At 36.9% G+C, this 24944-nt stretch overlaps 1 protein-coding gene across 1 annotated transcript in view; it reads right to left on the bottom strand.

Moving 5' to 3' along the window:
* The window catches only part of PHTF2 (putative homeodomain transcription factor 2), a 128361-nt gene that overhangs the window by 32601 nt on the left and 70816 nt on the right, over nucleotides 1-24944 (bottom strand). Inside the window, 7 exon segments of the mRNA XM_032592385.1 lie at nucleotides 7968-8132; nucleotides 9062-9227; nucleotides 16659-16742; nucleotides 16745-16816; nucleotides 17378-17447; nucleotides 24741-24769; nucleotides 24772-24796. Of these exon segments, the coding sequence (XP_032448276.1) occupies nucleotides 7968-8132; nucleotides 9062-9227; nucleotides 16659-16742; nucleotides 16745-16816; nucleotides 17378-17447; nucleotides 24741-24769; nucleotides 24772-24796 (611 nt within the window).

Genomic DNA, 24944 nt, shown 5'->3' with positions numbered 1-24944 from the left:
TCTCTCCCTTAAACACTGCGCAACATGTGGATATAGAAAAAGACCTAGGGAAATACAGTCTTGATATCTCAAAAATGTGAGAATTGAAAAGCTAGACCAGTGTGCTGGAAAGGGATCTATGAAGGTTCTTAGAAATTACACTGGGGTGGAAAAACAGGGGGAAAAGGAGATGAATGGGATGAAAGAAGACTGGAAAATTGGTAGAACTTAATCAGACAGGATATGCAAGAGGAGAAATTTATCTTAGAAGATGGAAATGCTGGCCCTCAAGGGCCTAGGAACATCCTTAGAAAGATCACTAGGCAGTTGAAAACACAGGCCTGCAGGTCACGATCTCGCGGTCCGTGAGTTCGAGCCCCGCGTCGGGCTCTGGGCTGATGGCTCAGAACCTGGAGCCTGTTTCCGATTCTGTGTCTCCCTCTCTCTCTGCCCCTCCCCCGTTCATGCTCTGTCTCTCTCTGTCCCCCAAAAAATAAATAAACATTGAAAAAAAAAATTAGAAAACACAGGCCTGGAGGCCTATAGTCAAAGTAGAAAAAATAGCTGAAAACCTGCAGAGTGAACCAGAACCCTAAAGGGCAAAAAGATAAAGGCCTAGTGAAAAGGGCTTTGAATCAGTAGTAACTGCTGCCTCTGGGATTTTTCTGAGGGGAATGTACTCTTGGTGGAGGGGAGGATGAAGTACTAGCAGTAACCCATTCCACATACCTTTCTGCTATCTCCCTTCCTCTCTTCTTTATCTCTACTTCCAATCTTCTCTGGGTTGTTTCTTTCCCCACTATCTCCTCAAAGTACATGGAACACCCTCAGGAGACATCAACAGTAAGTTACTAAGCTATAGCAGCTTTCTGATGTTTCTCACAAACTAAACGCAGAGAAGTTGCAAACCAAGCTGAAAGGACAAAGAAAATAGCAAATATAAGTACCACCCTCAGAGTTTACAAAGTAGCTCAAAATACAAACTGAGGCAGCTTGGCAGTGGCTGGTAGTAAGGGCTCTTGCTTGAGAAGTGCTGCAGTGGGGCAGCAGGGCAGACCGGTGGCAGCCAATAACAGCACCCCATTCAAGGACAATTCTGGGGCAAGGTGTCAGGTGTAGCCCAATGGGGTTTTGGGAATGGGCTACAAATGGAGACTAACTGAATAAATAAGTATACTGAGGACAATGGGAATCAGATTTTTCAGTGACAGAGAAGGAACATGTGAATATAAAGAAAAGATGAACTTTGAGGTACCATATTTGAATTGGAGCTATCATTGCAAAGTCATGGTTTATAATACCTCTAAATATAGAAATAAAAGTAGAGGGATACACACACACACACACACACACACACTTTCCAGCTCTACCCACTAAGAAGGTCTGGGAGTTTGAACACCACAACAGCAATGAGCACTTTTAGAACTCAGATCTGGCTTTCTATATACCACCCTCCTCGAAGAAATGGATGACTCCAGGGCTGAGACAGAGGAAGTACAAGCTGAACCTAAAACATTTTGTTGTTCTAGAAAGTAGAAAGTGATCAAGGAATGATAGGGAAATATCAAAAAGACAAACTGCTCAAAGGGGCTCCACTGGCCAAATTTAGGCCAATCTGATCATCAAAATGAATAATGACATTAACCAATTGAGTAAAATGAAAATCTAGGAATAAATAAGGGAAAGCTTATCCTTAAAGCAGAATGTCAACTAATAAATGCAGAAGAAATGACAGAGAAAGAAAAATCACCATTTGGCAACCACCATAATTCAGGTAATAATCATCAAATAGATGCTAAAACTAGAAGGTGAAGGTGGGATGAAAGAAGTTATTTTTATAACCTTCATGTGTCTCCACACAGGAGATTTGTTGATTATAAAGGGAAAAGTAAATATACAATGGAGAAATCTGGTAGATATTATATTAAGTGATTAACGTCAATATCAGCAGTAAAGGAACAAATTTACTTTGTTTTCCATCTGATAGGATGCAATAAGAACTAAGTATCACTTCTCTGATATTCCTGCCAAAAATGCATAACTTGGGTTTAATCATGAAGAAACATCACACTACTAACTCAGTATTATGCTGCTAAATGTTAAACAACCAGCTCTACAGTCCTTGTTTGTAGTGTTTCCTGATTTCCATGGTAAGTAATCCCACCATGGCCAGTTTCAAGTACCAACCAACTGATAATGCTGACCTTGGAGTTAGGAAAAGATACACATATTTGGCACTCACAAGTCATTTGGAGTCAGATCCCAACCAGAGGCAAAACCTAAATTAAGTAACTTTGTACAAAATGACTTCCTTGTAAGTCTTCAGAAACGTTAAAAACGTGAAAGTTGAGGAAAGACTGATGTCTGTTCCAGACTGAAGGAGACTAGAGAGACATGACCCAGATTAGAGCTTCTGCCGGAAGGAACAAAGCTATTAACAGAGACCATCAGAATTTAAATGGGGTCTCTGGGTGAAAGATATATGGGAGTTCTTTGTGCTGTTCTCTCAACTCTTCTGGAAGTCTGAAATTGTTTCAAAATAAAATCATATCTTTTAAAAAGTACAAGCTGATTTGTACCCTGATTAGGGTATTCTTTGGGTTTGAGCATCACAAAAATGCGGAAAGGAAAGAGAGAGTAGGAAAGCTAAATTCCAATTAATGGAGGTAAAGAGGGTCAAAACTGGCTGCTCCAGGTGATGTTTAGTTCCACCACTGACTGCTGTGTCGTTCATAGTGCCATTAAGAGCTGAAAGTAAGAACCTCAGAGAAAAATATTAGTTTCTCAAAAGGAACACAGGTTACCAAGACTCAGATGCTTTATTACCACATTCCATTGTTTTAGGGAGTAAAGATACTAGAGAAAGGGAGTAGGACTGAGAGATATATTTAAAATACTAATATTGTAAAATTCTACTTAGACTATTTTTTAAAGGGATGGGTACTTCATTCAAGTCAACTTTAAAATATGTACAAAAATAAAAGTAAGTGAATAGCATTTTGATTTTAAAACAAACATATGTATCTAAATCATCATTCTCTACCAAAAAAAAAACACAGTACAAAAAAAGCTGGTATTAGGAATTAAAGTACTGTAGTATAGAAAGAAATGGTACTTTTTCGTATTATCCACAAAAAAAATCTACCTTTTGACAGCTACATTTAATGCATATAATACATTAACTTGGTAAAAACCAGAGTTAACAATTTTTTTCTTAGATCAACCCAAATACCATGAGTCACAGGCATGTGGGCAATGAGGTTAGCAGTGTGGTGAAAACAGGAGACATACTAGGCCATACTGCTCTTAGTTATTTCTGTGATAGAAACAGTATTTCATGAGTTGGATTTTGAACAAAAAGCATTTGCAAAGAAACAATGTGCAATTCCACTGCCATGGTCAAGGCTTACCATGTTTTATAACTTTATAGTTAATTTTGTAACTAGCCTACTACATTAATCTTTGAATGGCATGACCTGTGTAGAATTGTTTTAAAAGTCTTATGCTTGACAAGTCAAGAAGGATAACTCTATGTCAAAAATACTCTGAGGAGGAAATGACTTTCAAAAATGTAAGCAGTATAATTAGCTTAGTTCCTTTGTGAGATGAATGATGATTTTGGTCTTGTCTGAAAAAATGCAAATAAATGTACAGCCTATGCCATAAATAAATCATGAAACTGGCTGCGTTTTTCAACACTGAAAACTTTAACCAAAAATGTAACACAACTTTTAAAGAATTTACTAGCTTATGAAATTTCAGATCTACTGTACCAAACATGAAAACCAGTGTGTTTCTATTTGAAAAAACCTCATCAGGTAATCATAACATTCATGGTACTCTGTACTGCTATAGGGAAAAAAAAAAGTTGGAAATGTTTGTTGGTGCTCTTGAAAACATTTAGAGGAATATAAATAGACCCAACTGAAGATTATCCTTCCAGTACTAAAGGATATTCGAGAGATGTTCCTATGGGGAAAGTTAACAGTAGCAAATAACTCTTATTCTAGAACATGGTATGAAATTTCTAGTCCTGCTGTCATTTCTACAAGGTTAAGAATCCAGAGGGAAAGGAAGATAGAGAGACAGAATGCATAAAATCTCAGACATTAGAAAATGACACAGAAGCCTACATATTACCGCTACTGTGTGCACAGCTATGCATACACCTTGATGATATGCAAACATAGCCCTTCAAAGACTTTTGGGCCCCTGTTTCCCTAGGTATCCTTTGTAACATGCAAATCTGAGAGGTGTGTACCAAATTATGTATTATGTACCAGGTTTATGTATGGTACCTGTAATTTTTCTAGGACTACTCCAAAACAGAGTGGCTCTAGCAGAACTTAATGAATTAATCTGTGACCTAAGATATAGAAAAAAATTTTTAACATTTATTCACTTTTTGAGAGAGAGGGAGAGACAGAGCAAGAGCAGGGGAGGGGAAGAGAGAAAGGGAGACACAGAATCCAAAGCAGGCTCCAGGCTCTGAGCTTTCAGCACAGAGCCCGATGTAGGGCTTGAACTCACGAACTGCGAGATCATGACCTGAGCCGAAGTTGAACACTTAACTGACTGAGCCACCCAGGCGCCCTTGGCCTAAGATTTTTGAAAAATCTGTGATATACTGATATTTACATGGTCTTCATCCTTGTCTGTGGAAGACATGCTTCACCCAGTTCATGGCTTAAACGACTTAAATTAAAAATAAAATTTTAGGGGCGCCTGGGTGGCGCAGTCAGTTAAGCGTCCGACTTCAGCTCAGGTCACGATCTCGCAGTCCGTGAGTTCAAGCCCTGCGTCGGGCTCTGGGCTGATGGCTCAGAGCCTGGAGCCTGTTTCCGATTCTGTGTCTCCCTCTCTCTCTGCCCCTCCCCCGTTCATGCTCTGTCTCTCTCTGTCCCAAAAATAAATAAACGTTAAAAAAAAAAAAAAAATATATATATATATATATATATATATATATAAAATTTAATCCTTATACCAAAAATTTATGGTGGGATTGCATACCACTTTAATTCATTATGCAGTATACTACATTATGTGAAAAAAATAAATTTATTAAATCTTTAGGTGTTAAAAATAGTCAATATGGAGGTCAGCCATCTGAATTAACATATGACCAGTTTTACTCTGGCATCTGTCTCTCATCCACCAAGTCAATTTATATTGACTGTTTTTCAGTGATATTGTGATAGTAAATTAAAGGACAGGTAAGAAACCTTAGTATCTGAATTCTGAAGAAGGTATTATGCTGAAGAGATATACTAGCTAGATGTAATTCTTCCTATTCAATATTCTTAATAAAACTTATAATTATGCTAAGTTATGACTATAATTCTTTGAAATTAAAGTACTAAATACTTAGGAAATATGGTTGATTTCTACATCTTTTTAAATTGCTACTTTCTTTGGCTTTGTTTTCTTAGGTTCATGGAATTCTTTTACAATAATTCCTAACTTTTTTTCAAATGAGAAATATTATGCCTTACCTAAAAAATTGTTTTATCCTGAAAATGAAATGTACTTAGAAATGATAAATAGGGCCTTCCCAACTTACAAATTCAGGATATAAAAATAAACAGTTTTTCATCCTAACATCTACAAAACCAACAGACACTCTACATGAAGCTTAAACATTTGTGTGGTCATACATTTATTTTCCTAGTTATGTTAATTCAGACACCTTAATGGAGGTATCTAGCTTTTCAATTTATTATCACCAGAAACAATTTTAAGTCTCAGTTGGTATTTCAGTTTAAGGCCTTTCTGATTTATCAAAGCTTGAAAGAACAAGACATCATCAAGATTTCAGAACTCAGTTTAGAACTTCCAAAATTAACATTTTTCTTAAGATCTTTTTGTACCTAATATTAAACACTCTCATTCATATGCTAACAAACCCGTTCCAAAATGAGACAGATTAAAATAGTACATCTTTAAAAACATTTAGATTACAAAGTTGTCATTTTAAAGAAATAAATCCAAAGGGATTTAGCCATTATAAAATCAGTGACTGGTAGTCAAGGTCATTCTATAGTCCAAAAGGAAGAAAATTGAAGTCTGAATCTCATTTGACTAGAGAAACATGGTAGAATTCCAAAGGCACTAACCTATTGATCTAGGGGGATTTTGAATACTATGTAATACAATTTTAGTTTTGGACAACCCAAACAACTAAATGATTCCCCAAAAGCAAAACATACATACTATGCTATTTATAAGTGCTCATCAGAAGGTCTTAAGAAACTGACTTCACAGTGATAAAACTTTCACATCCTACTGTTGGAAAGGACAGCTATTTATTAAAAAACAAACAACAACAAAAAAACTAACAAAGACAATGAAATTCAAATTCAAATAAAACCAAAGCCTGTATCTTTTCTGGACAAAGAACAGGTGGTTGGAATGGTCAGGGGATCCAACTTAATGTCATGTTACTTCAAACTTAGGCTTTGGTAAAATTTCCCTCAAAATTACAAGCACTTGAAAATACTCCCAGGATACCATGGCTTAATTGTGTAACGTATGATAAACTTTATCATTAAGAGCACAATCACAAGTTGATGAAACAATGATACTAGTGGAAGAGTTAACAAAAGTGATCAAAAATAGTTATGTGCAGTATCCCTTGATTTATTAACTTGGCAAGTTTTATCAATTCTGTGTTTTGATCATACCTTTTTAACTTTTTTCAAACTTATTATGTCTATGTAAACTATTAATATAACCCTTACATGTTTTGAATCAACCATTAAAAATGACAATACAAGATTGAATTAGGTTTATTTTTGAAGTTTGCTGTAATTATATTTCCCTATTTGGTAAATCTTTGCTGTGATACAAACTATCAAAAAGCCCAATGTATAAAACCAGAATTTCATGCTATGGTATACATCTTATTATTTTAAATAATAATGCCTATATGTTTTATTTCAGATAATTTTACATAATTGAAGCAGGGATTAAAGAAAATATACAACTCACATGGCATTAATAGTCACTTTGACTAATAGTGCTGATAAAAATAAAATGACCAATTCAATAGAAGTCAAACAGTATTTGAAAAATCATTAAATAAACCAAAATCAAGAAATCCCAACTAAACATACTGTGATGGTATATGCTCATTCTCATATAGATGTATTTACACATATCCCAAAGTAAACTTTATGGTCTCTGTTTTTCCATCATCTGTAGCATTATAATTTATCAAAACAAAATCCATACCAGAACTGCCATTTTTAAAAAAAAATTTTTAAATGTTTATTTATTTTGAGAGAGAAAAGACAGACAGACTCTGAGCAGGGCAGGGGCAGAGAGAGAGGGAGACACAAATCCAAGCAGGGTTAGCTCTGAGCTTAAGCACAGAGCCTGACACAGGGCTCGAAATCACAAACTACGGAGATATAACTGAGCCGAAGTGGGACAAATGAGAAACAGGTGACAATGAGAAAGAGTGTGGGACGGAAGGAAGGAAGGAAGGAGGAAGGAAGGAAGAAACGAAAGAAGAAAGAAAGAAGAAGGAGGACAGGAAGGAAAGAAGGGAGGTCCCTCTCTCTTCTCCTCTTCTTTCTTATTCCTTTCTTCCTTTCTTTTTTCCCTTTCCTTCCTTCCTCCTTCCTTTCCTTTCCCTCTTTCTTTCTTTCTTTCTTTCTTTCTTTCTTAATTTTTTAAAATGTTTATTTATTTTTGAGAGAGAGAGAGAAAGAGCATGAATGTGGGAGGAGCAGAGAGAAAGGGAGACATAGAATCTGAAGCAGGCAGGCTCCAGGGTCTCAACTGAGCCTAAAGTGGGGCTTGACTCACGAACTGTGAGATCATGACCTGAGCCGAAGTCAAGAGTCAGATGCTTAACCAACTGAGCCACCCAGGCACCCCCCAGAACTGTCATATTTAAAGTCATTAATAATCATTAACTGAGACTGAAGTCCCAGAAAAGGGATAGTGCATCTCTATGCCATATAAAGCCTTGAATAAATACAAACCCTGATAAAAAGAAAGCCGCGTGCCAGAGGTCTCTGAAGACAGCGCCGACGCCATAAGAGGTGCTGGTTCCGTGGCTCTGAACTGCTCCCTCCTGCGTGTTGTCTGTGGTACTAGAACCATCTCCTTCCCTATGTACTTCCAAATGGGCTGCTTTTCTTAATTTCCTTCATCAGAAGAGGTTAAGAGCCGATTAACTTTAAAATGAACAACCACTTTCTTGGCACTACATTCAAAATTTTGATAAAACATAAACACAGGAACTTCCATACACAATAAAATTCAAATAAACTGGATAGAAGTTAATCCAAATGTTAAGGTACATATTCGAGAACAATTTCTATAAGTGTTAGGTATTGTTTCTTGCTCTTAATGACAGGTCAGTGGACATTAGGTTGTAAGGATAACACTGGACAGATTTTTACAAAAGCATTTCTTCCCTACTTGAATGCCACTTATCTGCAGAAGAAGGAAGAAGAAAGAAGAAAATTTAGATTGGAAAGAATTATAATCTAACTGATCAATAATGCTATTTATCTAATGAAGGTATTATCTTTTCAAAACAAAAAGGGCTTAAATCTCAACATCCCCATACTGCAAATGTCACAATCTCTTAGCAACGATATTCAAAAGAGGAATTGCTCCAAAAGACCCTTTAAACAGAACTCCATTGTGCTGAGTGGCCAGTGAGACTTGCTACGTTTACTTAATCAAGGGGCAATATGAAACAGCTTCAAGTAGCATTTAATAAATAGAATTTGACTGAAATTTTTTCTTGGCTCTTTTGTCAAAATATAAGTACAAGATTTTGTAAACAGAGAGAATTATCAGCAATTCCAGCTAGTATATTCCCTGCAATGATATTAGGTGCCTTGCAGATGAGCTTCAGAAAAGAAAGCAAAAACAACAAAAGTAGGTATGTGGTCTCACAATGGCCTTGAAGCAAATGCACAACCTAAATCTTCTGGCAGTTTACTCTGAAACTCCCTGCTTTATTTGAAAGAGTGACTTTACAAGATGACATTTTATTCAAGTCAAGAACAATCTTAGATTCAAGTTACAGACATACACAAAAAGATCACTTATAACAGAGTACCTCCTTCTTTTACCCCCTGTGCTCAGAGGAGGTTTCGGTGTTCTTGTTGACACAATCTGGCAATGCACAGTTCCCAGGAGCAGCATCAGCCATACTGGCCCAATCACTTCAGTCAGAGGTATGCTATGTGGGCTAGAAGCGGAACAGAATAACACTATTGCAGCAACTACAAAAAGGGAAAGAAAATATGTTTAATTATAGATCTGATAGTCACTTCTTCAAAACTTTAAAATTGTTCTAACACTGCTTCTTGGCAGATTATTTTTCTAATTTTAAATGAGTTTAAGATGTTACTCCAGACAAGCTCTTTCAGACTATTTTTTCTTTGCCACTGGCTACCCACAGTATTCAGTAATAAACTCCTGGAACAAGATAACATCCAACATAGTCTCTAAAGTACACACTTTAACGCTATAGTGAAAAACAGATGCATATAAATCTAAGGGCATTCCTAGTAAGATCACAATCAAAAGAACCACTAACTTCTAGTGCTCTTATTTCTTTGTTTTCCAAACAAGGAAGTAAGTCTATGATGTGTGTAATAAGGCTTTAAAGAGCTTCTTTTCAATAGAAGTTTATCCACTCAGAAATAGTAACATAAATTTACTTGGGTGTATTTTTCAGGAAAACCTCTAAACACTCACCAATACTAAGCACTGTCATACGAAGAAGAAATCTTGCTTTTGCCTGCTCAGCATCCTTTATACTTTCTAGACATAAAAGTGTCTACCTTTTGGGAGTCTGCTCCTTTTATCTGTCAATCAAATGGTCTTATTTCTCTGACTTCAGGGATAGAAATGTAATCTAGTCTTGCCACAGTCTTAATTCTGGGCACAGGAATTAATAAAAAGATGGGCGGGGCACCTGCATGGCTCAGTTGGTTGAGCGTCTGACTTCAGCTCAGGTCATGATCCCACGGTTCATGGGTTCAACCCCTGCATCAGGCTCTGTGCTGACAGCTCAGAGGCTGGAGCCTGCTTCAGATTCTGTGTCTCCCTCTCTCTCTGTTCCTCCCCCGCTCACATTCTGTCTCTGTCTCTCTCTAAAAATAAACACTTAAAAAATTGTTTTTGTTTGTTTTTTTTTTTTTTAATTTTTTTTTTCAACGTTTATTTATTTTGGGACAGAGAGAGACAGAGCATGAACAGGGAGGGGCAGAGAGAGAGAGGGAGACACAGAATCGGAAACAGGCTCCAGGCTCTGAGCCATCAGCCCAGAGCCTGACGCGGGGCTCGAACGCACGGACCGCGAGATCGTGACCTGGCTGAAGTCGGACGCTTAACCGACTGCGCCACCCAGGCGCCCCTGTTTTTTTTTTTTAAATAAAAAGATGGGCATGTGCCTAAGTGGCGCCAATCAGAATCTTTTTCAGGGATTAATATAAGTACTTGAAAGAAGGCCCTTCTCCTAGATCACAAGCACTACTATGGAAATACAAAATTACCATACCACCTCAGCCACCATTCAGAAAAAGCCTTCTTAAGAATGAGACCAGCATGATGAGAACAGAATCAACAACACAAAAAGACATCACCTAAGCCTCTAGATCCAGCAATGCTTTAATGCAGGGCCTATGAGTTTCTAATTCTGTTTTGGAACACCTGGAGAATCTGAAAGTTAGGAGATTTTTGCTCATTCTGTTAGGTGTGATTGTTGTAATGTCGTGTAATGTGCCTATTTTGAAGAGATGCATGTTGATGTATACTGGGGTAAAATGTCATGATGTATATAATTTACTTGAACAAAATATATTAAGTAAATATTCTAAAATATGATTATTTAATCAAAGAGATGGGCATATGCTGTTTTGAATGACTATGCAACTTATCATGTAAATCAGGACTCTTTTGAGAGTGAAAGAGGAGCTGTGAAATAAAAGCCTCAGGACAACACAAGTAGACTTGGATGGTTGCACAGTCCCAGGCAAACTGGAACATACAGCCATCGGGCTATTGTTACTGACCAGTCTATCTAGTTTCCTGTTTTTTTGTTTTTGTTTTTAATTTTTATAATAAGTAGCAAAAAACAAAAACAAAACAACACTTTTTGCAAAAGCTAGTTTGCATTTGGTTTTGCCACCTGCAACCGAAAGAATCCTGGTCTAGCACACCAAGATGGAAGCTTAACATACCACTTTACCTCCTAATATGTATTTAAAGAGGTCCCATAAAAACAAATTTCAGCTTTATAATCTCCTAAGTAATAAGTTTCTTTAAAAAGAAAAAAGAGACTTAAATTTTTTTTTTAAATACCAATCATCTTTATGAACTACCCTGGAATTTAAAGTGTCTAGTTGTTTTATAACAAAGCTGAAATTTTGAAAAGTATAGTTTTTGATGTTTTTAATATGAACTCTAACGTGACCCTTATTAAGTCCCTTTACCTTTCTGAGCCTTGGTTTATTTATTTTTTTGTAAAATAAAATCAGAGATAGGTACTAGAAATTCAAGTAAAACACTCTGAAAAGCTCCTTACATAGTGTGTATCTAACATTAGTGATAGTACTTCTATTCACTATCACTAAATTAACTATCTTTAAAAAGAAGGGGGACACAGGCTGCCCAGTTGGCTCAGTTGGAAGAGCATGTGACTCTTGATCTCTTGGTCATAAGTTCGAGCCCCAGGTTGGGTGTAGGGACTACTAAACAAATAAATTAAAAAAATAAAAAAAAAAAGGGGGATGCAAATGCTACTTATGAGGTTCAGAGTTTCAGGCACAAAGAAGAACATCTTAAAGAACTTCAGATTTTATAAACCTCTTGCTGGTTATTTATCTGTATTCTTTCAGCCCTGTGACTACCATCCTCTCTGGTGGGGCTGGGAACCAACTTTATCCCTCTTTCTTTCTTCTGGCTGTGCCTAAGTGTCCATGTCCCTCCCATGGCCTCAGTTCCTGAGACAGTGGTTCCTGTATCCACAGTTCTGGTATCACCTCCATCCTATTGTTTCCCTTCAAGTGAGGGGTTAAGAAAAAGCATTCACTTCTCTTACATAATGCTAAGTTATACTTTTCGATCATGTAATGAAGTCCTGTGAACTAGACAGAACTACCGAGATTTTTGTTAGACAGAACTTCTACAGATTCCTCCAAGAGCTCAACTATGACAAAATGTTTATTAGGCACAAAAGTTCCAAAGATTCACATACTGGCCAAGCAGTTGAACTCTAGGGATAATCATTAGAAATAAAAAACCACTAAAAGTCAATTTTAGGTCGTCAGTCTTTGAGATTTAGTGACAGATGTTAGCCACTGGGAGTAAGAAAGACAAATAAGCATAGTCTCTTTCCCTGCCCCTCCTCAATTTAGAGGAAAAGGGGGACATATAAAGAATCAGTGGGGCGCTTCAGTGGCTAAGTTGTTGAGTGGCCAACTTTGGCTCAGGTCATGATCTCGCAATCCGTGGGTTTGAGCCCCCACATCGGGCTCGGTGACAGCATCAGAGCCTGGAGCCTGTCTTTGGATTCTGTGTCTCCCTCTCTGCCCTTCCCCTGCTTGTAGTCAGTCTCTCTCTCTCGCCTCTCTCTCTCTCTCTCTCTCCTCTCCTCTTCCCCCCCCTCAAATAAATAACATTAAAAAAATTAAAAAAAAAAAAAAAAAAGAACAATGATACCGTAATGGACTGAATTGTGCCCTCTGCCCTGTTCATAGTTGAAGCCCTAAACGGCCCAAATGCATAGAGCAAGGTTGAATGAAGTTGTAAGCGTGGAGCATTAATCCAATAGAGCTGGTATACTTCTATAGAAGAGACACCAGAGAACTTTCTCTGCTCACACACAAAGAAAGACATGTGAGGACAAGTGAGAAGGTAGCCATCACAAGGTCGTAAGAGAAACTCACCAGACACCAACCTGATGGCACATTGATCTTAAGGACTTTAGCCTCTAGAACTGTGAGAAAATAAATCTCTGTCACTTAAGCCACCAGTCTGTGCTATTTGTTATGGCAGCTCGAGCAGTACCTATAAAGAGTGCTGTATATATACAGGAAAGACCCTACTAACTAAATTGGGGGGTTATGAAAGGATTCTCAAAGAAGGGGATCTGTGCCTATCTAACTGAGAGAACAGAAGACGCTGACCAGCTAACTATAAGGAAAAAGGGTTACCCAAGCAAAGACAGTTGTATGTCCAAAGGCAGAGAACATTAAAAAAACAAACAAACAAAAACACCCACAAAATGCTGAAGAAACGCAAAGAGCTAATTTAGTCTGGTAAACCTGGGGAAAGATTCAACAAAGGATTGACTAAAAACTTGGCTTTCACCTTCAAGGCAATGGTAACTAAAAGAGATTTAGACCTGACGTGGCTGGTTGGATTTGCAATTTTTTTTTCAACGTTTTTTATTTATTTTTTGGTGACAGAGAGAGACAGAGCATGAACGGGGGAGGGGCAGAGAGAGAGGGGAGACACAGAATCGAAACAGGCTCCAGGCTCTGAGCCATCAGCCCAGAGCCTGACGTGGGGCTCGACTCACGGACCGTGAGATCGTGACTGGCTGAAGTCGGACACTTAACCGACTGCGCCACCCAGGCGCCCCTGGATTTGCAATTTAAAAAGGTAAAGGACAGGGATGCCTGGGTGGTTCAGTCAGTTGAGGGTCCAACCTCTTGATTTCCACTCAGGTCATGACCCCAGGGTTGCAGGATAGAGCCCCATGTCAGCTCCATAATGAGCATGGAGTCTGCTTAGAGATCTCCTCTCTCCTCTCTCCGTCTCCTCTCTCTCTCTCTCTCTCTTCTCTCTTTCTCTCCTCTCTCTTGGGCGCAAGGGTGGCTCAGTTGGTTGAATGTCCAACATCAGCTCAGATCATGATCTCACAGTTCGTGGGTTCGTCCCCGTGTCGGGCTGTGTGTGACCTCTCAGAGCCTGGGACCTGCTTCAGATTCTGTGTCTCCCTCTCTCTATGCCCCTCCCCCACTCACACTCTGCTCTTTCTCTCTCAAAAATAAATAAAAATTTAAAAAAAAATTCTCTCTCTCTGCCCCTCTCCCCTGCTCGTGGTTTCTCTCTCTCTCTCTCTCTCTCTCTCTCTCTCTGTAAATAAATAAATAAATGAATAGAAGGTAGAAGATATAAGGCTCTTGGCAAAATATCTGGGTGAGAAATGATATAAGCAAAAAGCATAAATGTAGTTGAGGATACACAGTTGAGATACTTATGTAAACTCAGTGAAAAATATACGTAGTTGTACAAAACCAAATCTGACTGCATGTGATTCTTTCTACCTTCAGGAGATAAGGATGGGAATAGAGAATGATGGACACAACTTTTAATTAAAAAAAAATGGAGGCACGGGGGGTTTCTAAGGTTGCCAACAGATTTTCAGGGTCATTAAGGGTCATAATCATCACTTTGTCACTGGCTGGTGACTTGAAGTGGGTTAAGTCACTTCTTTAAGCTTTACTAGGAGAATATTCAATGTTTTATCATTTATGAACACTTATAATTTAAACTTTGGTTCTGAACTGAAAAGATCTACTTTATGTCTGTTCTAACCTGTGTTTCTTATTTAACTTTGGCAGCCAGTAAGTGAATTTCAGACACAACATGTGAACATCTAGTTACATGAGAAACCTTCCTTGCCTTCAAATAGTAGAAAGCACAATGCACAGAGATTACAATCAATGGTACTGATTACTCATTACTCTCATTAGCAATTACATTTCTGACTACTTTAGAAGAAAGGTTTCTCCTGTAGGTAAACTAGAAAGCATTAGAAGATAGCTACATTTAGATAAGTTCTCTTAAATTCTTTTGGGGAGGACAGCAAACACAAGATGGTAACTCAATAAAAATTGGGATCACTACACCTAGAAAATAGCTTATAAAAATTACAGTTAGAAGAACTATCATAATAGCATTACTTAACAATAACAATAAAGGTCAAATTCTTGAAAGTGATTAAAAATTGCATATGAAATCCTTGGACATGTTATTACACCCCATTGCAGGCATTCTAGGAATTTATCATAGGAAAAATAATTCAAAATAATAAGAAAAACTTCACAAATACATTCACTTCAGCAGTATTCTAATAGCAAAAGACAGCAAAAAGCTTAAATGCTCAATACTGATGTAGGACAGTATATATAATTTAAAAATATAATTATAAAGACTATGATACTTGTGATTACATAAGGCAAAAAAATACAATTGTTTATACAGAATAATCAAAACTACATCAAAAATGTTACAAAGCAAACTGAAGGGCAGATTACAGGCAGGTTTTAAAATTTTTTTCCTACATTTTCCAAATTTTCTTCAATTAACATTTATCATTTCTTTAATCAGAAAACACACAAATCCTCTATGATAAAAATCACAAATCTTCATAGTTCACTCTCTTTTAGGTATATATGATGTACCTTGGCTCAAAAGAAACAACTTTACCTAAATAAAGTCTGAAGGCTTTATTGTATTTTCATTTACTTAGAAGATACTTATTCGAAAAAAAAAATAAGATACTTAATCTTTTACTTAGAGTTTGTTGATGAAACATATTTAATAATCATTCAGGATTACTATCATGTCTTTTTAAAAAGCAAGACATTAAAAAGACTGAAAGGGTGCCCACTAAATTAAAACCACTGCTTTTGTTACAGTGCTGGGATGTGAGTGGTGTCTTCTTCAAGCCTCCAAACCTCTATAGAGCATCACGTATTATGCCTTGTGCGCTGCTGCTCTGACTGGGCACCAGAGCGCTGCTGCGCTGGGAGGCAGCGTAATGGAGTTGTTGTTAAGCAGGTGGCTTGGCAGTCAGATGGCTTAGACTCGAACCTGGATTCTACTGCCCCTGGGGACTGTGTGACTTGGGCCCTCAGTCCTTCAGGTCCCATCTCTATAAGCTAGGCAAACTACTGGTACCAACACTTCACTGTGTGGTTTGTTAGAATTAAGTGAGACTCTGAAAAGCACTCAGAATACTGCCTGGCATACAGACTCTCAATACAGAATGAGGACAGTCCTCCAAATATGTGGATAGAAGAAAAGAGAAACTATAGCTGATACAGGAAAAACGAACTCACATAGCTTGTATAAAAAAAGACTGGTGTGGGAGCGCCTGGATGGCTGAGTTGGTTAAGCGTCTGATTCTGGGATTTTGACTCAGGTCATGATCTCCCTGTTTATGAGACTGAGCCCCATGTGGCGATCTGGGCTGACAGCATGGAGTCCTGCTTGGGATTCTCTGTCTTCCTCTCTCTTTGCCCCTCCCCCACTGTGGCCCAAGTGCACACACACTCTCCCTCTCTCAAAAAAATAAACTTAAGAAAAAGAAAAAAAAGACTGGTGTGGTAGGTACATGTGATATGTATGTGCATTTTGAAGAGACTTTCTAACTGTTAAATTCCTCTCAATTTGTGTTTTTCTTTAGCCATTTGCAAATTCAAGTTTTCATAAAAATTATAATGGAACATAACTGTTTTCTCAAACATTTTTAACACCAAACCAGCTGGTCTTATTAAATGAAATATCACAACCAAATGTGTATCTCATACTCCATATAATTAGTATATGTTTTCTCAAAAGCCTTAGTAAGCCTAAAAACATAACATTCTGAAAGTTAAAAGCAAAATGAAATTTCTATCACTTAACTATACCTTGAAGAAGATAAAGGACAAGAAGCCAGAAAAAGATGACTTTTGATGTTACTTGTAACCACCACCGGAAGAAAAAGGGAAAAACACACTCGAAACAATTCCTTTTCTAGTCAGAGAAGTCCAAGGACTTTCAGGTTTTGCCTTAGCAAATGCAGACCCTGAAAAAAAGTCAAATAAAATGACAAAATACATGCATCATCTTTAATTTCCTTAGAGAAAATATTTCAACATTTGAAGGACAGAGAAAAACCATGTATAATTTTAGTTTGCACTATACTATGAGTGAGAAATGCCTGATTTTGGGTGGTAGGCACTTAAAAAACATTCTTAGTGCTATCTTATTAACTTAGGTACTCTGAAAGAAACCATTTTAACTGAAATAACAGCAGAATTTCCTCCAGATATTTTATAAATACAAGACAATGTTCAAAGGTCAGTTCCAATTAGAAATTAAAATTACCACTTAAATTTTTATAAACAAGCCATATAGTTGGCTAGGCAAACACAAGCTGCTTTTCTTTTATTTCTTGGACTGATCTTTAGTGGGAGAAAGACTAGTCAATGGTATTTAAATACTTCCACTACATCTTTCTTGTACTATTCCCACCTTCATTTCGGCTCACATTTCTTTTATCTCTACATATATATTTAACCCACTTGAATAATGTTTCTTCAGGTCAATTCTAATTGCATTAAGCTGTTATTTATTCAAGACTCACCTCTTACAAGATCAACATCTATGAGGTCTGGTTTCACATGCGCTGTTTTCTTTGGTTTATTCCTTAAACCCTATAATATATTAAAAGTAGGATTGGTAAGGGGTAGATCTTAAAGTTCTCATCATAAGAAAAAAAATATTTGGAAATATGTATGGGGATGGATGTTCAACTACTTATTGTGGTATCATTTCTCAATTACATATATTTCTCAATATATAAAATATTGAATCATTATGTTGTACACTTAGAAGTACTATAATCTTATATGTCAATTATACCTCAATAAAAAAGTTAGAATTCACTTACATATTTTTAAATCCAGAACAACAGAAAATAATCAAAATTCTAAAGATTTCAATTAAAAAAAACCCTGTAAGTAATACACTGGACAAAAATATAACACATCACATATTTGTTACAATTGGAACCATAACTGTAGTATTGTAATAAATTTTATTACTTTCCAAAAGGATACATTTAGGGATGTGTGTAACATGTGAGGTCTGTTTATTACTAAAAGTAAATTCTAAAACAAAGACTATCACAACCGGAACTCAATTTGGATGTAAAGCCTGAGATGGTCCAGGAGACTGTGTTGGCCCCAGATCTGCCAGGAGAGTATACTGGGGCTGGCTGGGAGAGCAGTGGCCCTGAAAAGCCCTCAAGGTGTGATGTTGGGGGGTGGCTGCAGGAAGCAGAAGATCACAAAGCTGGGGACAGACAGGGATGCAGACTTCTCAGCAGATGCCAGCATGTGGGGGTGATACTAGCTGAGACCGTGCTAGAGGATGATGCAGATCCTCAGGGTCGCCACTACGTTCACATGCCAACCACAATGAGACCACAATGCCACCTAATCACCTTAGAACTTAGACGCCATGCCCAGAAGAAGAGGAGGGAAAGCAGGAATCATGAACTGAATTAGTTTTAAACCCAGAATTACTGAACACTAAGATTAAGTTTCTGCCATCAGTGTATGGAGCGGAGCAGAGATAGAAATCAAAATCACTGAAAAAAAAAATCACACTTTATAACTTCAGAAGGGATGTTAAGAATTGGAAGAGCTTAGACTAAATTCTTTAGGAGTCAAGCGCTGAGATATGACACAGTGTGTAGGTAATTTGTTTACTATTCATTCAGTTAATCAGGTAACTTTGTAGTAAATTCTCTGTTTGGTCCTAATTCACATAACAATGACCCGTTAAGGTAATCATTTAGTTAAGTACTGTTTGCATCTGAAACATAGAAAAGGAGACTATTTGAGCTCAGAATTAATGGAGATGTTTAAATCAAAAATGTACCCTGAAATCAAGAAGCAATTAACCTTAGAACCCCTTTGACTAGTTGTCCATGTGAAGCTGAAAACCACTGGCAGGTACAAAAACAAAAGAGTCAGGACTGAAGACACAGCCATGGTATTTTATATATATAGTCAATCTTCATATTCATAGATTCTGTATTTGCAGATTTACCTGCTCACAGAATTTATTTGTAACCCAAATCAATACTTGCTGTGCTTTTGCAGTCATTTGCAGACATGCACAAAGTAAGACTGGCAAAAAATTTGAGTCACCCAATGTGCACATTCCCATCTGAAGTCAAACAAGGCAACAATCTGCCTTCTTATTTCAGCTCTCATGCTGTAAATATGCATCCTTTCACAGTCTGTTTTCACAAAGTGCTGGTTTTTACTTTTTTATGCTTCTTGTTGGTATTTTTGTTGTTTAAATTGCCCTCAAGCACAGTGCTGAAGTGAGTATAAGAAGGCTGAGAGGTGCCTCACTGAGAAAACGGGTGCTCCATAAGCTTTGTTCGGACATGAGTCATACTGTCGTTGGCCATGAGTTCAGTGTTAGTGAATCAATAATATATATTAAATAAGATGCCTTTCAACAGAAACATACAAAAACCAAGTATAAGTACTTGATTGTTGACAAAAGAGCTGTGACTAGAGATGGAGCAATGGTCAGTATCTGCTAGTTCGTGTTTGTGGTGACTTTATAGAACAAAACTCCTGCAAATAACGAGAACTGACTCCATCTGTATTCCCATTCTAAACGTCATGATCGAGTGGCTAGCAGAACTATAAATCACTCCCACATTTTGCAAATTGGGAAAGCAAGTCTAACAATACACATATGGAAAAACAAAATTTCTTTAATAGAGCACTAGATGTAGAAAAAAGTTTGAGATTTATCTTTATTAGTGCCAACAAATTGAAAACGGTAACATACTTTGATTTACTTCTTTACATATTCTTTTCCTGATAATTTGAAAATAATCTTATTGCCAATGTTTATGGCAAACCTGAAGCTTAATTTACTGCGATGTACCTATAATTTCTAAAGATTGTTTTAAGAACTTAAAGTCCTTTGAGAGGAACAGTAATTATCTTGATTATGCAATTATGTTGTTTTTCAACAACACAAGATTCATTCTTCTTGATCTTTTTTATGTGGTTCATTTCTTATTTTATATTTTATTAAAATATTTATTTTGAGCTACATTGTAGAATCATAGCATATTGCCAGTTTTGATAAAATTCCCCTTCAAGGTAACCTATCAGACTATTTAGAGTGTTAAAAAAAAGAAAAACAAAGAAAAATTTCACTGATAAATCTTCTAACATTAATTATTTCAATCACAAAAATAAAAGATATTAGCACCCACAGGTGAGCATTCAAAAAATCTGATTTTAATTAAGTAGATATTTTAAGTTGGAAAAATTTTAATTGGTTTAGAGTAGACTATATTCAAACAAATAGCATAGCTTACAGGTACTAACTATAATTATGGACCACCAAAAGTTTAAATGAACAAAAAAAATAAAAACCAAGTTAGTTTAAAATAAAAGATGTTAATATTTTTTATTAAAATTAATTAATAAGATTTTCTAGTTTACTGATCAAACTAGAAAGTAGAAAACACTAAGTATTAGAAATATAATTATCTCTAAGAATCCAAATAATATATTCTTTATTGAATAAATACTTAAACTCTCATAGTACCTTCCTAAGGTGCAATGACACAAATTATATGAAGTTTTGAATTTTTTAAATCTGTAAGTACACACAGATAATGTGAGCCAAAAAGCTTAAAACAGCTGCTTAAATTTAGAAAGTACTTCTGTTCAATGATGCAGACTTCCCATGCATGGAACTATTATAATACTTAGACCCACCAAAGGACGTAACCATCAGTTTCACTTTCCAGAAATCCTATTTAGTTTTCCCCATCCTGTTTTTCCTCTATAATGACTTTAAATAGCATGGTTCTTTTTATTGAAGCTTTGAAACTCTAGTAAGCACTAAAGCTGGCAGAAATTCCACATTAACTTTTAAATTTGGGTTAAGGTGATCAGAAAATGTAAGTTTTCAGTTATAATTTCTAAAATGTTTAAGAAAAAAATAATCTGCAACTTACAAAAAACTTGGCAATATCAACTAAAGGTCTCAATTAAAAAAAAATAAACATTTCCAAAGAATTTACTTTTATGGCTTTCTTGGTTTCTTTAGTTGCTGCTCACTGCCATGACAGAGAGACAATCGATTACAGAGGGACAAACTCACACATTGCGTACAGTGTTTTCGAAGCACCAGGTGCTTTAAATCAAATATTATATTAATACACAGCAGCTATTTCTCTACCTTCCTTAGAGTAAATGCAAAATTATTTTACACTACAAACAATTGCCTCCACTAAATGTTTAGCAAGAATGGAAGATTTTAGACTTGTCAACAAATTGGCCCCTTTAATTCAAAATAACAAGAGTAAGTTTTAATACCATTTTTAATTCTTCAATTACAATTACAAAGTACTATCTTTAAAGGGAGACATATTCCAGAAAAAAAGTTATGTTCTTAGTCTTCTCCAAGTTCATCCTGTCAGTGCACAAAGGAATAAATAAGTAACCCTCCTTTACCCTAACCTCTGCTTAGGCATTAAAATAGTTCTAAAAATGAGGAATGTAGTTATTTGTACTGACCAGCTTAAGAGTTTCAAGGCATCTTACTAAACCTGTATGCTGCTCATTACTTGCTTGACTATTCCCACTTTTCCTGATAGTCTTGCCAGACTATTGTGTCATGGATCTCTTACTCTTCACTTATATCTCCCTCTTTACCTATTACATGTTGATGTTTCCCTGTGTTCTATTCTCAGCCTTTTCCCCTCATCATCCAATGGAAATCCCCTCACTCCTATAGCTGTATTATATGATATGTTATATAATACACATAGCATACATATACACATTCCAGATATACACACATTCATACCAAGGACTCCCAAATCTCTCTCTCAAGTACCACCTGGATATTTCTAAAGCACAATTTTAAATGTGCTCCTCTTGTAGTATTTCCCATCACACTCCAGTGCTGCCTAAGCAAAGTTTCTAAAACATAAATTTAATCAGGCAACTTTTTTGGCTTAAAATCCTTCAATGTCTAAAAACAGATAGGGAGGCAAACCATGAGAGAGAACAAACAGGGTTGCTGGCGGGGAGGTAGGTGGGGGGGGGATGGGTTAAATGGGTGATAGGCATTAAGGAGGGTACTTGTTGGGATGAGCACTGGGTGGGTGTTATATGTAAATGATGAATCATTAAATTCTACTCTTGAAACCACTATTACACTATGTGTTAACTAACTTGACTTTAAATTAAAAAAAGCAAATACCATATGATTCTACTTATAAAATGGAATCTTAAAAAAAAAAAGAATAAAAAAGCAGAATCAGACCTATAAACGCAGAGAACAAAACTGATGATTGCTGGGGTGGGGGGGGGGGCGGGGGTGAAGGAGTAGGGAGAGTTGGACAAAACAGTTAAAGAGGAAAGGGAGATACAGGCTTCCAGTATGGAATGAGTAAGTCATGGGAATAAAAAGCAGAGCATAAGGAATACAGTCAGTGCTAACTGTAACAGCGATGCAATGGGACAGATGGTAGCTATACTTGTGGTGAACATAGCACAATGTATGAATTTGCCAAGTCCTAAAATATGATGCACCTTAAGTTAATGTAACAGTGCATGATCAACTATACTCAATAAAATTTTTAAAAAATCAAAGTAGCACAGCTCCAGCCATCCAAGATGCTGAAAGGAAAAAAGGCTAAGGGGAGGCTAGTTGCCCCCGCCCCCCTCCTGCTGTCATGCAGAAGCAGGAGGTCAAGAAGGTGGTCAATCCCCTATGTGAAAAAAGGCCCAGAATTTTGGCACTGGACAGGAATCCGACCAAAAGAGACCTCATCTGCTTTGTTAAATGGCCCCGCTACATCCAGCTGCAATGGCAAAGGGCCATTATCTATAATGTCTAAAGTGCCTCCCACAATTAACCAGCTCTCCCGGGCCCTCGACCACCAAATAGCTGCTCAACTACTTATACTGCCCGCCCCCCCACCCCCGACACACAACAGAGACAAAGCAAGAGAAGAAGCAGAGACTGCTGCCCTAGGCTGAGAAGAAAGCTGCCAGCAAAGGTGATGTCCCCTCTAAGAGGTCGCTTGTCCTTTGAGCTGGGGTTAATACTGTCACCACCTTGGTGGAAAATAAGGAAGTTCAGCCAGTGGTGACTGCAAATCATGTGGATCCCACTGAGCTGGTTGTCTTCCTGCCTGCCCTGTGTCATCAAGAGGGGGGTTCCCTACTGCATCATCAAGGGAAAGGCCAGGCTAGGGTGTCTGGTCCATAGGAAGATCTGCACCACTGTTGCCTTCACACAGGTTAACTGGGAAGACAAAGAAGCTCTGGCTAAGCAGGTGGAAGCTATTAGGACCAGTTACAATGACAGATATGAATGATGAGATCACTATCCTGGGTCCAAAAGGCAAAGGCTAAAGAATTGGCCACCAAACTGGGCTAAATGTATGCTGCTGAATTTGCTGCACATCAAAGTTATAAAAAGTTCTCTTTTTAAAAATAATAATAAAATAAAATAAAATAAAATAAATAAAATAAAATAAAATAAAATAAAATCCATCCATGTCTCCCTCACTGTATTCCAGATTATATTCAGACTTGCAGGTAAGGTCAGTCAAGCCCCTCCATGATCTGACTCCCATTTTCCTTTCTAGTTTCGTGCCTAACCATCCAATTTCCTTCCTCCATCCACCCTATTATCACCAAGCTCCTGAGGATTCCTCAGTCAGTCATGTTCCTTCCTTCTTGCATTTATTTCATATGCTCTCCATTCTGTCTGGAATGTTTTCCTCATTGTCCCTAACGTCTGTCAAACTCGGCTCATGAGTTCCTTCCTCTAGCAGTCTTTCTTAACCTTCCTGGGGATGCCTCCCCCTGCACTCCCCATCACAGACCTACACCTCCCTTGCCTAACTGAACTGAATCACATTTGTAATTATGTACCTTACTACAAAAATAAAATTCATTCCATCTTTTGTCCCCATGATTTAATCCTATATTTAACATACTAGATGTTTACACCAACTTAATTCTTCATGAAAAGTTTAAAGATTAAAAATGACCAATGGCAAAGAACCTTGCCCTTTATCATAGATGACTGAATTGTCTAAACACTGAGATTTTTTAAAGTAACTATTAAAACTGGTTTCCAGTCTAATATACATCTTTCTATACAAGATAAAATGTCAAGCAGCTAAAGTAACATTCCTCTGGGCTCAGATTAAATTTAGCTCGTGCAGGAACACACAGATTAGTATTATCTATGCAAATGAAAAATATAAATATTATCAAAAAAGAGCAACTGCTGAGAAACAGAATAAATTTGGTTAAAAAATAGTTTTCATGCTAGCAAGGAGCCTATGACAATGTCTTATCAGCATAAGTGATTACATGAAAAACCACCTAACACAAAAACACTTTATTAATGCTTTATTTTCCTAAGTTCTTTTAAAAAATGACCAACTTTTCAGCGAAACTCTTTGCGTCCAGTCATTCTTGTTAGTAGCACCAAAAGCAGATCTCAATGAAGCAGAGCGGCATTTGACAGGATCACTCAGGCGGGAAAAGTCCTGAAACACTTACCAGTTTAATAAACTGTACAGAGCAATGACAGCACAAAAGGGAGGAAAAGCAAACTAGAAGTATAGGTGACAAGTGAAGGGGAAGACAGACAGCTGATAAAAAAATAATCATAAGAAATTAAATTTTAAAAGAACAGAAAGATGCTAAAAGCAAAAAACAATAAATAAATAAATCATCAGAGGTAAAGACACATGATTATGCCAGCATAAGAGTATACCTCTTTATTTAAACTTTGGAGTTTATCTCGTTATTTAAAAGTACTTTAATTAAAAGTATATGGAGAGATATAAATTAAAAATGTGGTTAATAATCAACTTATAGAACTATGTTTTAGAATATACAAAAATAAAATAAACTTGTTACCTTGATTTCTCTTTGCTCAACAGATTTTCCCATATTTGTTGATCATATGCTCCAATCTATGAAAATAAATAAAATATGACACTGCATTAAATGCTCATTGTTGGTACTTCATCCAATAGGTAGAATGACTCTGCTTGCATTACAAGCAACTCAGCATTCATTCAGCACAGATGAGATTCAGCTTTGTCTCAGACTTCTGCAATC

Source organism: Lynx canadensis, chromosome A2 (assembly GCF_007474595.2).
Source record: "Lynx canadensis isolate LIC74 chromosome A2, mLynCan4.pri.v2, whole genome shotgun sequence".
Taxonomy (NCBI): Eukaryota; Metazoa; Chordata; class Mammalia; order Carnivora; family Felidae; genus Lynx; species Lynx canadensis.
This window is presented reverse-complemented; position numbering and strand designations above follow the sequence as displayed.